The sequence below is a fragment of the Sciurus vulgaris genome, assembly GCF_902686455.1.
Source record: "Sciurus vulgaris genome assembly, chromosome: 2".
Lineage (NCBI taxonomy): Eukaryota > Metazoa > Chordata > Mammalia > Rodentia > Sciuridae > Sciurus > Sciurus vulgaris.
In genome coordinates, this window is record NC_136462.1 from 150,162,734 (window position 1) to 150,178,057 (window position 15,324).

The window sequence follows — 15,324 nt, forward strand, 5'->3', positions numbered from 1 at the left end:
CACCTACTTTCTTCACATTCTTCCTAACAATCTCATGGGCTACCACTGTTATCAATCCCAGGCCAATACTGTGCCTCCCCAGCCTAGCAAACCACAACCTGATGCATCCTACCATCTGCCTTTCCATGCCCACACCCAAGCCACTGAGCAATATCACAAAACTGGGTGGATGAGTTTCACTTTAAATTCAGATTCTCTGACCTCAAACTGTCACTCTGCAGTGGCCACAGGCTTGTGTTTCTCTGGTAGGTTTGCCACCCACTTTCAGACAATAATTTTCCATCACCTTCTTCTCCAACTTCCCACACCCTGTCCTCCACCCCTTCTCAGTCAATGACCCAGCCTCTGCTTCAGAGAAAAGACAGGAGATACAAATGGGACTCCCATATCTTCCCACCACACCCAAGCCTGTCTGCATCGCACCCAGTGACCTCCTTTCCAGGGGGGCGTGTTTCTCTTCCACCTCCAAAGGACAATCCTTCCCTAGTGCTCTGACCCCCAAGCCTCTCATCTTCTCAAGGGCTTGGCTCCTCTGTCATCCTCTCTGACAGCATTCCCATCAGTATCCCCCCTTGATACCTTCTCCATTTCTCTACAGTCTCCTATTATTGTCCTATTTCTCTGCCCTTTGAATGGTCAACTTCAAAAAAGTGGTCCACACATTTCCACACAACTCCCCTTCCCAGTCTCCCATTTACCTTCCAACCCACCAGGCTCCTGGCCCAACCGCAACACCAACTTGGCTCAGGTAAGGGGTACCAGGAGCTGCCAGGACTTCCAGCCCCAGGTCACCTCCCAGAAGCATTCAATGCCAATGTCTAAGCCCTCTTGAGATCGACTGACCACCACTCACATTTTCTCCTCTTTCACTGACCAACCCCCTCCATCTTCTCTGCTGGCTCCTCCTCCTTTTTGGCCATCTAAAAGATGGGCGCTCCAGGCCTGGACCCTGAACCCTCTTCCTCTGCCTGCCTTCTTCCTCAGTGACCTTGCCCAGTCTTCTCCCATCTGACCTCTCTGCTGAGCCCAGGTTCATAAAATTAATTGCTTCCTCCCCAGTTCCACTCACATTCTCAAACTGATGACACTGAAACTGGCTCCCTCACCTCCCTTCTAAACGGCTCTTCCTACAAGCTTCCCCATATCTACTAGCATAAGCCAAACATCAAAGGGATCCTCTTCATTTCCTTTCTCTTCCTCATCCCATATGCTATGTGCAATCCATCAGGACGTTCTAGAAACATTGTGTGGAACTTGTTCCCTTCTCTCCCTCTCCTCTGACACCTTACTAGCCTCAGCCAGCATCCACACTGACTGGGATGGAGCCTTGCACCAGTCTCTTTGCTTCAACTCTCGCCCCCTCCCAACCCTTCACCACAGAGCACCATTGTGGTCTACTTCTAACTTAATGAGGGTTATGTGGCAGCCCTTCAGTCTTATTCATATTCAATCCCACTACATCTCAGGTAAAATCCACAGTCCCAGTCACAGCTTCCAAGTCCAGCCCAATTTCTTATCTGCCTCTCTCTCCAGCCCTAGGCTTGGCTCTCTCTCCCCTCATGTGCTTTGATCCTGATCCTGACATGCTGGTCTGATTTCAGTTTCTCCAATATTTGGGACAGCCCTTTCCCACTTTAGGTTCTCTGCATTTGCGTCTTCCTTAACCTAGAACACCTTGCTCCCTTTCTTCACATGAAGGAGCAGCATAAATGTCACCTCTTCAGAGAAGTTTCTCATAACCATGAATTGTAAAGTCTCAACCCTTGCATCTTTCCCTCTGGAACTGAGAACAACTTGCAGTGGTTTTACTGGTGGACCCATGTAGAGGTTGGTCTTCTTTTGTGGAGACACGAAGGGCACAAGGACAGGTGAAGTGTGTCTACCTCACTATCATGTAAATTCTATGGAGAGAGGGATCATGTCTTTTACTCACTACTGACTACATGTTTAAATGATAATATTTTTTTATATACTGCTTCAAAAGGCATTAAAATTTTAATTCCACCTGGGGTTTTGGTTTTTGTTTGTTTGTTTTCAGTACTAGAAATTGAACTCACAGGCCCTCTACCACTGAGCTACATTCCCAGTCCATTTTATTTTGAGACAGGGCCTCACTAAGTTGCTGAGGCTGGCCTCAAACTTGTTATCCTCCTTCCTTAACCTCCTGAGTAACTGAGATTACAGCAGAACAGTACCATGCCTGTTGTCCTGTCACTTTTTTAATGTGGTTACTAGAAAATGTAAAATTGCATATGTGGCCATCATATTTTTATTGGAAAGAACTGGTCTGGTTTGCAAGAGTGGGGCAGTCACAGATGATGACAATTTGTTGTGATAAACTACATATAATTAAATGTTTTATGTGATAAATAATATAGATGGACATGGACCCATCAGGGGCACACAGTGGGCAGGCAGGTCAGGCTAGGTTATAGCATATTCAAACCATCAAGCTAATGAGGATGGAGTCATGAATCATTGCTACTTAGCCAGATGCCTTGCAAGTAGCTTGTGTAAAATATCCATTACATGTGCACATTTGAAGGCCAACACTGGAATGGCATGGGACGTGTCTCAACATGGTCATGTAGAAAATATCCTGCCACCCCTCCCAATTCCAGTGGATTCCCAGGCCACTCTGAATGACATGTCTAGTTATCCTCATCTTCATAAGACTCAACACTTCCATCTCCAACTTTCTCCTCCTTATACTTAGAGAAGTAGACTCACTGGGAGAAACAAAGATTTGTATGATTTGGTTTCTCTGACCGTCTCAACTTTGGGCTACTGCCAGACTCAATGAGTGGGCTGAGGGACAGTGATGTGCAGAAGCAATCAGTCCACCTTTCATGGGATACAGGCTAAGTCACATGGTGTGGGGGAGGAGAGCAGACACAGATAAGTCGCCCCTACACTGTCTCTGCCCTCAGGTGTCAAGCTAACCTTCCAGGTTAGCACATTAATGCTCACTCCCTCCAAGAGATTATCCGCTCCCATGGAGCAAAGAAATTCTCTCCTCACAGAGGTTAATAAACTCACAGATCTCATTACTCACAGAGGTCATGCTGGCAAGAATTTTAATGCATTTTTTAGAAAAAGTCTGGAAGAATTATTAACAAGAGAACAATGACTGGCTATGGAAAAATGCAAGGGCAGAGAGATGACTGATAGGGATGGAGCACACTCTCTCTTCTCACGAAGTGGCCCCATGGCTTTGAATGGCAAAGCACTCAGAGTCCGTGGTCATCCCTGTGCACCCACTCTCTGGTCTGGGACTGCTGGCCTCTGCTCCCCATCCCAGGTCATTTGGCATGTTGGCAAGCCATCTTATTGTGGCCACTTGTAGAATCTCACCTTCTTGCTTAAAGTGGCCTCTGAAGCTACTCATAAATCTGTATTTGCTTCCACTAACACTGTGCCCAGACCCTACAAGCAGCTATATCAATACATTTCCTTTCTTCTTGATCTACCCTCTGGTTCTCAGATCAATTCCTTAGGTCACACAGAAGGAAAAGTTAGCCAACCCAGCTCCCTTATTTCCTTTCCTACCACAGTCTCAAAATGTCTCTGTGCCTGCACCTGGTCTCTGAGGATGATCCTTCTGGAGATTTACCCTTTCTCTTAAGCTCTGCACTAGTTCCTTCCTGCCTCCAGCCCCATGGCCTCCCCGCTTTCTCTAACATTGTCAATCTCTCTTTCTCTAACATTTTCAATCTCTCCTTTTCTTTGTCCTCAGTCTCCCAACATGTTCAATTCACAAAAAATCAACCTTTCTTCGGTCCTGACTCACCCTTAAGTCCACCTTCCTGACTAGAATTCTCTACCCACTCCCCACATACTCACTCCTTAAATGAATTTTGCCTGCAAAGGAATCTGTTTTCCACATTTGGCTGAAGTTGTTCTCAAAACTCATCAGGGCCAGGTTGGAGTTGTGGTTCAGTGTAGAGCACTTGCCTGGCATGTGTGAGGACCTACGTTTGATACTCAGCACCACATATAAATAAATAAAATAAAAGATCCATTTAAACTAAAAAAAAAAAAAAATTAAAAAAAAAATTTCATCAGGGCCCTAACATCCCACTCGCAGTATCTTACAGTGTGCACCTTGTCTATCCCCACTGTCCTGTCAGCTTTCCGAGGCCTTTGACCTTACTGAGTACGCCCCTTTTGCAGCCTCCTCTCCCATGGCTTCTACAACACCTCTTCTCCAACAGCCTCCATCTGGGTCTCATCATCTCTCAGTTTCATTCACTGGTTTATTTTTCTTCCCTTCATTTGTAGTCCTTTGCCAGAGTTCCATCTTTATCCTTCTTAACTTCCTCTCTCCTTGGGTGGTCAAATCCATCTCAGAAGTGATGGCTCACAAATCTGTATCTGTGACTCTAACCTAAACGCTGAGTGTGAGAGTCAAGTTTCTACTTACAAAGGGAACCCCAGGTATGGCCCACCACAAGTGAAAATTCACCAACCACGTCCACCCCAAACTAAACTCTCATTTCCTCTAAAGGAACTTATGAAGGTCACCTCCTTCAGGAAGCCTTCTCTAACTCACTTCTGGTTCAGCACTTCCTCCTTTTTCATAGACCAATAACAGGGCTTATCTAACTGCCCTAATTACCTGCTCACCACCCATCTCCCTCACAAGGGTGGGAACCTTATTCTGTCAAACTTGGTCTTCCTGGTGCCTGGCTCAAGAAGGTGCCAATATCCAGGTGATGGTTATAGGTAAAACAGTCAAGAAGGGAATACAAGTTCATGAAGAATGATCAGAAAAAGAGTGCATATCCATATGAATAAACAGGGATTGAAGAGGTGTGAGACCCTGAAATGTACCAAACACTCCACATGGCTCCTGGTATCATATCCTCCCATGCTGAAATATTAGGTAATGTCTGTTTGATGTTCACCTCCTCCACAAGACTGTAGACATCATAGGGTCAAAGATGTTCATCACTGTGTTCCTAGCACTTACACCGATGCCTGACACAAGGCCACTGTTGGTAAATGATCACTATTTCTTGAATGAATAAGTGGATAAATATACAAATGATCAAATTAAGGGTTCCCCAAACAGCAATACAAATTCCTAGTCCAATGTCCACAACTGGAGACAGTTGTCCATACTTGCACCTCTCCATGAAAGTAACCAGTTGGCAGACTAGTTTTCCTGTTGGTATACATGGGTCAGCTCTCTTGACATTTCCTAGTGACATTACTCTACCTGCACCATCTGAGGCTTAGTGATATGAGGTGACACTCCAGAGGGCAAACCTCATGTTCTCTGGGTCACCTGATGATAGGAAGCCAACTCTAGCACTGCTCAAGACCAGAAATGGAATGAGCGGGTGCTCTCAAAGGAAGTTGTGCAGAGTAGCTGAGGACTCAAGGGAGGACCTGGGGGGATTAAAGATGAGAGGATGGAAGTACTCAATCCCAACTACTCCAGAAGTACCCCAAGAGCCACCAGCCAATCTCCTACCCAAAATAAAAATGAGGATGATGATGATGATAAAAAAACTTGGCCACCATTCAGTTAATACTTATGCATCAGGTGCTATGCTAATTTAATTAATGCCTTACACACATTTTCTATTCAATCATCTCAACCACTTAAGAGATAAACTCACTGAAACTTGGGCTGGGGATACAGCTCAGTGGCACAGTACTTGCTTAGCATGAGTGAAACCCTGATGAGTTCCATGCCCAGTATGGGTGGGGTGGGGGAACCGACAAGAAAACTTCTTAACAGAAATAAAATGACTTATCTAAGCTTACACTGACAGCCAAGGAGCTGGGGTCGGACTTGTGTGAATTTAAACATCCCTCCCAGGTCCCCTGCAGGTGACCCTCCATGACAGTAAATTTACCTCTGGGTGAAACAGCCAAATCTATCCTCAGTCCACTTGGAGGAGTTAGAGAGCTCCGCTTCACACCAGCTGAGCTGAAATATGCCTGGGTGCAACTCCACTGGGAGCTGCTTTTCCTGCCCTTTTCAGCATCTTGGAACAGGTTCCAATTCTTTTCCCCGTGAGGACCTTCTCCGTCACCCCTCCTCCCCCAGGACAACAGAAGCTAAAGCAACACTTCTTTACCTCCATTTATCTGAACAACTCCAATTAAAAGCTTTCCCAATTAAAGATCCCAAAAGGGATCCAATGCACAGGCAATGGGGTCTATAATATTCCTCACTAATTAGGCCCCTGTGGATAGCCCCAACCCCATAACCCACAGACAGGATGCCCCCAGAGCTGCAGGTTATCAAGGGCAGTCTGGGCTTGGTCACCTCACAGGTTATGTGGACCAAGATTCCCCAAGAGGGTTGGGGTTGTGGATCAGAGGTAGAGTAGCTTGCCTGGCATGTGTGAGGCACTGGGTTTGATTCTCAGCACCACATATAAATAAATAAATAAAACAAAGGTCCATTGGCAACTAATACATACATATATATATATATATACACACACACACACACAAATGATCAAATTATATACATATACAATATATATTATGTATATTATACACACACACACACATACACACACACACACACACACATGTATGTATAAAAGATACCCAATTGGACAAAGAAAGGGGCTGCTGCATCCTTCATGCATAGCTGGGAGCCCACTCCGGCCCTCCTCTGGGTAGAAGTCACCTGTGCACCAAAGGTCTTTTTAACACCCAGTTCTCAGGCTAACTGCTTGGGCTGTGGGTAATGCCTTATCCTAAGCTTGTCTACACAGAGGTAGAAAGTCCATGGTCCCAACATTCTCAGAGGAATAATAAGAAGACTATCAGCCAGGCTTGTGAATGTTTTAAAAAAAAAAATCTCTCCAGTCTTTGACGAATGTCTAAATGTGTTCCCCACAAGCATATTTTTATTCTAACAAGCTAATTTGAAATATAATTTAAATAATTTCTACCAGAATGATACCATATGACTAACAGCACCTCCGTGGCAGAACTACTCGAGACTTCATCGTGCATTCAGAGATGCTTCCATCCTGCCACTCTTCCCACACAGAACCAACCCTGCGAGGAAACTGGTTCATGATGCCAGCTCTCACCTCCAAACCTATAAATACAACCCGGGGGCAGCCTACATGCGCAATACCTAGAAAATTCAGACGCGTAAAAAGCAGTGCTTAAAAGACCATGGTATCAAAACTAAGGCAAATTGGGATCTTTTTGCCCCAACTCCTCATGATGCATCTTTTTGCTCAATTTATTTTCACACTGGTAAAAAAGCAAATTGTAACTCTCAGAATCTATGAGGTCAGGACTTGGTACACGAGAGACTTCTGACATTCTGAAAAATCCCTTTTCTCTATTGTAAATGTGCTATTTGTCTGCTGTTTGCTTCATGTTTGACAAAGGTGAAGGAAGTTTTTGTCAAATGGAAAAGGAGAACCTGCCCCAATGTGTGCACCCAAGGTAAATGCTTCTCCAAAGGTTTTGGATGTCTATGCTGGCTGAAGTGACACTTCACTGAATTAAGCCAGGGTTTATTATTTTTTTAAAAAGATTTTTAATTTTTAATTTTCCTTACAATTGAAACAAGAAATATCATGTCCTTTCTGTGTATATGTCCCTGTCACCAAGGGAATTCTCTTTGAAGGAAAGGGTGTAATATACACCTGACAAAGAACCCTTGAAGCACAAGGGGGCCTTCCAGTTGGGGGCATGGGTACTCAGCTTGCAAAGAACTTTCTCATCCAATTATTAAAGCAGAATTACTCTGCCCTGATATTTCCAAACAAAGAAACAATTTGAGTAGCTGGGTCTCAGTCCACCTACCACCCTTAGCAACAATGATGTATACTTGATGTTCTTATCAAGATTCACTAAAGAGTGATGACTCACCCAAAATTACAGACACTGCAAATTACCTGATGTTAATTGTGATCTTGGTCTCTTCCATCATTTCTTTCCTTCAGTAATTCATTTAAAGCAAACGACTATGTTAAAGAACTGTCAAAAATATCTTTTTAAAAAAATACCCTGCCTGGTTCTAGAAAGGATTTACACAGGTTTACAAAGATGTCTAAAATTTAGCAAAATGACAAATTAGAAGTAGGTGTGGATTCAAATAATGTTGCATTTTATAGTTACTGGCAGGAAAAGATGTCCATTTGAGATATTTTAAGTTGAAAAAATTATGTTACAAAACAGATGTATGAGATGATTCCATTGTGTTAAAAATACATTTGCTCTGTGTAGACATACACTTAGACACACAGTCACATCGATATGGGAAAAAGCCTTCAAAGATAGACACCCAAATGCTGACTGGGGTTATCCCTAAGACGTGGGAAGACAAGTAATTTTCACTTCCTCCTTTATGCTGTTATTTTTTAGTATGAATGTGTAATGTTTTATAATTAGGAAAAAAAGCAAAGCTATCTTTAGTGGTAGAAGAGAAAAGGTAAAAGAAACACAAGGCAGGGCCATAAAACTGAGCTAGAAATAAATGTAATGAATGAGCTCTGATAGATCTGCTAAGGATGACCACACATTTGACTCTAAGTCAAACCTGATAATTTACACAAACCACTGAGTCCATTAGAAAAAACTAAACCACCTGCTCTGCTCCAGGTGCCCCTTCAGGGGACTATGCAAGCAGAAATATACCTTTGACTCTATCCTAACAACTCTCAAGGTCAGGAGTTTCAGAGCTGTTTCCAACAAGAATGATGGCATTCCCCAAAGTAAAAGTCAACCAAAAGACATGTTCTGGCCATGGTTACCTCCCTAATCTCACTTTCAATCCCCCTCTCATTTAATCAGCTCCAACCTCTTTATTATCCCTTAACATACCAGGCATGCACCACCTCAGAGTCTCTGCACTTGCGGTTCACTCTGCAGGAACACTCTTCTCAAATACCTTTATGGGTCACTCTTTATCCTTGAGGTATTTTATGCCTCCTTCTCAGTGAGGTCTTCCCAATGGATCCCCTATCTACAACCTATTCTCCCTCCACATGTTCTAGCCTGCTTCCTTATCCTCATGATTATCTAACAAACTGTATTTTACAAATAAAACAAATCAAAAAGAAAAAAGCTAAAGAGAATATTCATTCAATACATACTCAGTTAGCATCTACTCCTTTCCAAATTCTGTGGGTTTTTTTTCCAACTTAGATACTAATGGAGATGGTCATCTCAATGAATGAAGGTGATCCTAAATGCTAAGAGAACTCCAGCACCTCCCCATAGTATACACAAGCATCTTTCTTAAATTCTTCAAAGAGATAGGCACCTACCACCACCTCTTATATCTATGGATTATAAAATTTCATTTAAACTCATGGCATTTAAACATGAAGTTGTATATGAGGCTTAACTCCCTTTTCAATATAAAAACCCTACAGCACCAAGAACTAACTAGATCTGTTCACCTCTGGATGCCGAACTGCACTTGCCTTATAGATGAAGGGATTGAATGAACCTTAGTGAAGTTTTAAAAACCCACAACAGGACCAAGAAAAGACAAGTTCACTTCAATATATCTCAGAAACTATATCCATTTTAGTTCACTCATCCCTGACACCCCATAATTTGTAGGAACTATATAGTTTAGTGTAATTCAGGAGGAATGGAAAATTAAAGAAGGAATGAACATCAAAAGAAAGTTAATCAGTATAGATTACTGAAAGGCAGCCGGAGGTGTTAGATTACCAAGATTGTGACATTCATACACTGCAAGACAATCTTGACTGAACAAAATAAATAAGTGTAAAGTGAAGCCACACAGTAATATAATAGATCTGGTTTGTAAATGCTGACAAAATCAGCTAAAAGTCACAACAGCAGACAAGATGACTTTTCTACCAGCCTTTTACAGGAGGACAAAAAAATAATTTGCAACCCCAATACCCAGATGACAGAAGATAAGCCAAAAATTGACCCACATCACAATGAAACCTAAATGGTTTGTTTTAACATTAAAAGAAAACTATCCAAATGTGATCTCTCTTGGTCCATACTACTCCCAATTAATCAAGCTATATAAAAGGTAATCCAAAAATTATCACAACGTCTACGATAGCATTCAAGCAAGACTGCCATCACATTCAAGCACTAAATTCAAAGAATATTTACTGAGGGTCTATTAGGTGCCAGGTACTGTACTAGGTGTTGATATACAATAATGAAAAAGGAAAGACCCTTCTGGGTGCACTGATGTTGAAGGAAAACAGATTATAAATAAGTAAACAAAGTCCAAACAATTACAGGTATGTCATGGCAAGCAACTATAGGATACAAAGGTGGGGCTGTGTTAGAGTTATGGGAAAGTGTGTTCTCAATGTGGTGGTTGGAAAGGAGAGCAGGTGACCCTGACACCAAAATCTGAAGGAAGACAAAGTGCATATCCAGACAGAGGAAACAGCAAGTTCCAGGGCCCTGTGCAGGCCAAGAAAAGGAAAGGAGGACAAGAGTTAGTAGAATGCAATTAGGGACACTGGTGGAGTGGCAGGGGAAGCTAGAGATGGGGCAGGGGCTAGCACCTTGTCTGCTGAAGGGTGTTTAAGGAGAATGAGGTCATCTGATTTGCAATTTGAAAAGCTGGTCACTACAGTTCCTGGTTGCAGAATGGACTGGAGGCAATCTAAAGCAGAAGTTGAGGGTATGTTAGGAAGTTTGACCAGGAAGGAAGTGATGATGGCCAGGACTAGAGTGGGATCTGTGATTATGGGTTGAGGTGAGCACTCTCCAGATTTATTCTAGAAGTAGAATCCATGGAACCAACTGATATGGGAGGTAAGGAGGAAGAAACAAAGATGACTCTTAGCAAATAAGTGGATAGTGGGTTCACAGGTTAGGAAGGAGAAAACAAGAGGGAAGGTGAGAACTGCAAGGAATATCAAGAACTCCATGTATGAACAAGAATCAGAAGCCCTAAGAAAGGTCTGTTTGGGAAACAAAACAAAACAAAACAAAAAACCATGAGAGAGGGTCACCAACATATAAAGTCATGGGGAGATAGGAGAATAAATTGGGATAGCTAGTAAGTTAGGAAGAAAGGGTTGGGGCTAGAGTCATGGCTCAGTGGTAGAGCGCTTGCCTAGTATGTGTGAGGCACTGGGTTCGAATCTCAGCACCAGATAAATAAAATAAAGTCCATTGACAACTAAAAAAAAAAAATTAAAAAAGAAAGTACTTACACAGAAAAGGAACCAAGACCAGCTCCTAAGTAACTCTACCATTTGAGACAAAGGAGCAACCAGTAGGAAGACTGAATAAGAAACATCAGGAAGATAAAAGGAAAGTCAGGGGAGTGTGGTGCTAGAGCTGCTGAGAGGGGAGCTGTCTCAAGGAGGGAGGGGCCATTTGTGAAGAATGCCACTGTGAGGTAGAATAAGATGAGGGCAGAGATTTGGCAGTTTCTATGCAGACATGGAGGCAGAAGCCAGGCTGTAGATGGAGGACGACAAATAAATAGTAGGAAAAGAAAGTGGAGATGGCGGGTTTGGACATATATTTTGAAATGTCTTCAGGAGAAGGGGAACAAAGAAGAGGAACAGAAGCAGGAGAGGGATGCAGGATGAATGAAGAGTCCCTTTTTAAGATGGAGAGGCTAAAGCTGTGTTATCCAATATGGTGGCCACTAACTACATGTGGTGATTTAAAATTAAATTAAGTTTAAAATTCAGGTTCTCAGACACAGTAGGCACATTTCAAATGCCTACTGGCATTTCAAATGACTGGTGGCCACTATATTGGACCATGCAGATATAGAATATTTCAAACACCATAGAAAATTCTAATGGGCAGTGCTGAACTAAAGCATGCTCCTGAACTGATGGAAAAGACTCTGGCGAGAAAGGAAGTTAGAAAGGAAAGATATCCTCTGAAAAGATGAGTAAGAATGAATAAAGGCTACACCAGGAAAAGGGGCCTCTGCTAGGGTAGCAGGTGGGACTGGCTGTCCAGCAAACAGGTAGGAAGAAGAAAAAGACAGCTGCACACTAGACTATAGGCATGGCAGGAAGATGAAGACTTTCCCTTGGTCTGTGGTTGCTATTTTGTCCATGAAAAGGGAGGTGAAGGGTGTGTAAGGAAGAGGGAAGAGAGGTCTGAAAAAGGGAGCAGGTATGGGTTGCCTTGGGGAGTAACAGCAAACTCACCAGTAAGACCACATGCTTAATGCAGAACAATTCACAGAAGAGAAGTGGGAAACAGCAGTGAATGTCTGAAGGAGGAAAGGAATCTCAGGTGGGGAGAGGTAAACTAGGATTATTTGGGGTTTTATTGTTGTTGTTTTGTCTTTTTCTTAAGTCCTAGACCTGTCTACACAGTAGAGCCACAACAAAGCTGTAGAACCACAGCAAGGTTTCCTACTGGCTGCCCTTTCTTGGTTCTTCCTCCTCCATCCTACACAACACTCAGAAAGGATGACATTGGTTCTATTTTTGGTTAAAATGGCTCCCTCCACCTCCTCATTCTAAATTGCTTATCCTGCTCTTAGATCAAATCTCAATTTACAACCATGATTTGTACATTCACATAAATTACAGAAGAAGCAGATTTATTAAAAATGGTAGAGGTAGGTAGGAGTAACAAACCTTACCAACAAGAAGTGAGTAACATACATTTATGGAATGATATTAAAATTACACGAAAGATGTTCTGAGTTTTACTAAATCCCCAAGTCACTCTCCCGGTTTTTCCACAAACAAAAAATTATTTTGTGACATTTTCTTTAAGGTTTTAAAAGTAAACATTTTCATCCACAGATCTATTTGATCTCAACCACAGTTTCAATATTTGTTTTTCATCACCAAGTGTGCTATGTTGGTTTTGTGTTGGCAGGGGTGAGGGGCAGAGAGAGAGTTAAAATTACCAGATTCCTTTTATCTTCCATCTTGAGACCTGCATTTGCCAATTCCTTCTTCCCATTTTTTTTTTAAGTATGAAATCTGAGAACCTCAAAGGTTCCCACTGCTCAAAGATCAGCTCTTTCATAGTCCTCTGAGGAATCACAGAAATATTACAGAAACACTGACTCGCAGCTCTGGTAAAATCACCCACAGCTGCCATATGTGTGAAGTCTCTTGGATGGGAACCAACATCTTAAACAAACTTCCTCTCTCTCTTTCCCCTGTCCATGTCCTATTGGCCAACAGCCCTCATACCTCCCTTTCTCAAAATTCCTCTTGGCCTGCCTGTGCTCCCTCCAAACACTCTGTAGCCCTCATGGATAAGGCTCACTGTGTAAAATGACTCCAGATGCTTATGTGGAGTAAGGCACAATAAAGCCACTGACCCACGGAGGCTGGGTCAGACCACCAGATAATCTTGCCCCTTCCCACACACCCTTGCCTTCCAATGTCCCCACCCATCCCAAAGAGAAAAGCAAGACCTCCATCCCACCATTGTCTCTGGGTCCTGTAAAGGTCTGTTTAAAGAACACTGGACTCAGCAGCAGAAAACAGATTCAGGAACTCTGGTTCACTACCTTACCCCCATTTCCACTACCAGGCAAAGGCCCATGACCATATACTAAATGCCCACTTCTCCAAAAGCTAATCAGCTATACAACGTGGAAGACAGCATCAAACTACTTTGGGCCTCAGTTTCCTTCTCTGAAAAAACAGGCACAATAAACATTCCCTGAATATGGAGAGCACACCACCAACTTGTGCTCACATTGGTGAGCAGATATAAGGAGTTACTGTGTTATTAGCACAGTGGCTCCCTGACTCACAGCACCTACTGCTCAGGGAGACACTGAGGAAAAAATCAATCCTGCTTTTTAAATTACTTCATATACTTAGAAGCATTAGTCACTTCAACTGAGTATTTCAACTTCCCTCCTGAACATCTACTCAGTTGTGTCAAAGACTGAAGCCTCACCTAGGTTCCTGACAGACCCACATCTTCAGCCATCTCCAAGATGTCTCAAAGTCCTCTGCTCCTGCGATGGAGGTTTATTATTATTTGATGTGTTCCCTTTCCAAGAAAACTTCGATTTCCATCTTGCTTGTAATAACCCAAACGTGGAGAACGACAAACTGCTTTTCACACTCACAAACACAGGCCCTGGAGTTGATCGCACCGGGGGCGCAGGGACCGCGGAATGGCCGAGGAACCAAGGCCGGCCAGGCGCTGGTCCCTACCAGGTGTTCCCGCGACCGGCTGGCTGGAAGCGTAAGGGCCCCAGCTTGGGGCGGAGAGTCCGCGCCCCCCAGGCTCATAAGTCGGCTTGAGGAAGCAGGGACGGGGGCGACCGGTCAAGGGTTGCGCGCTAGCACACAGAGCTGCAGCCCCGCAGCCCTCGGGGAGCACCGCGCGGGCTCACTCACCCCATCTCCGGCGCTGCTCCGGCGGCCGCTCCGACGGGGCCCTCGCTCTCGCTCTCCGCCCGCTTGCAGCCGCCCCCCGCGCGGCACATGCGGTGGCCCGTGCGCGCCCGGCTTAGCCCAGGCGCCGCTCCATGCCGCGGGCTGCGCGGCCACTGCTGCCGCTGTCGCTGCTGCCGCCGCCGCCGCCAGGCGCGGGGGGCGGGGGTTGGGCCACCGGGGGCTGGGCAGCCGCGCTCGGGCGGCGCCCGCCCCGCCCTCCCGCCCGGCTCCCTGCCTGGCTCCTTACGTAACCTCGTGGCCCCGAGGCTAAGGGCCACCAACAGGCTGGGGCGCGGTAGCGCGTGCAACGTCCCCGGTACAGCCGCGCAGACTCTGCTTTCCTCTCCGCCGGCCCCCTTCTCTTTGCAGACCCCACGTTGGGGTACCCCCGCCCGGTACCCAACTCGGGGCTTGGCGCAGTGCCGAGTGCATCCCACCTGAAGTCCCTCCAGCAGCTGGTGGGGACTTTGGGGCTACCTTTAGTTTGTAGATGAGAGAACGAAGGCAGGAGGAGGGGAAGAAATTTGCCCAAGGTCACAAATTAAGATTAGTGTTCAGGTCTTCAGAATCTGAAAAAGGGCACATCCATACCTCTCCTCCAGGATAGGTGGCTTTAAAGTGCCTGTCACATGGAATTCTAGAAGGCAACGCAGCAGGGAGGATACTACACCCTGAAGCAGATGGTTTGGGCTCTTCCCTAGATGAAGATAAGATGGGGTCTTCCTCATGGAAGGTCACTGATTTTAATGAGGTTTCATCAAGCTTGGGTTTACTCTTAGAGCAAGGCAACTTGGCATGGCAAAAGAATAAAGTAGAGAAACAGTCTTTTAATCCCCTTTCCATATTTCAGGTCCTGATTGCCCACCAAAGGCTGTCCCTGGGACTAGCCTAACCTTCATCCCCCTCGGGTCCTCCGCAGGATCATCTTCTGCTGAGAACACACTGTTTACATGAGCCTGGCTCCTGAGGACTGTAAAAA

At 44.5% G+C, this 15,324-nt stretch overlaps 1 protein-coding gene across 2 annotated transcripts in view; it reads right to left on the bottom strand.

Moving 5' to 3' along the window:
• HOMER2 (homer scaffold protein 2) overlaps positions 1-14,498 on the bottom strand; it is an 87,401-nt gene extending 72,903 nt beyond the window's left edge. Inside the window, exon 1 of one of the 2 annotated variants that reach the window (XM_079128472.1) lies at positions 14,307-14,498. In XM_079128472.1, the coding sequence (XP_078984598.1) occupies positions 14,307-14,395 (89 nt within the window). In that variant the 5' untranslated portion in view covers positions 14,396-14,498. The remainder of the gene's footprint in view (positions 1-14,306) is intronic. The other variant, XM_079128471.1, reaches the window with a different exon arrangement.
• Between the last annotated feature and the right edge of the window lie 826 nt (positions 14,499-15,324).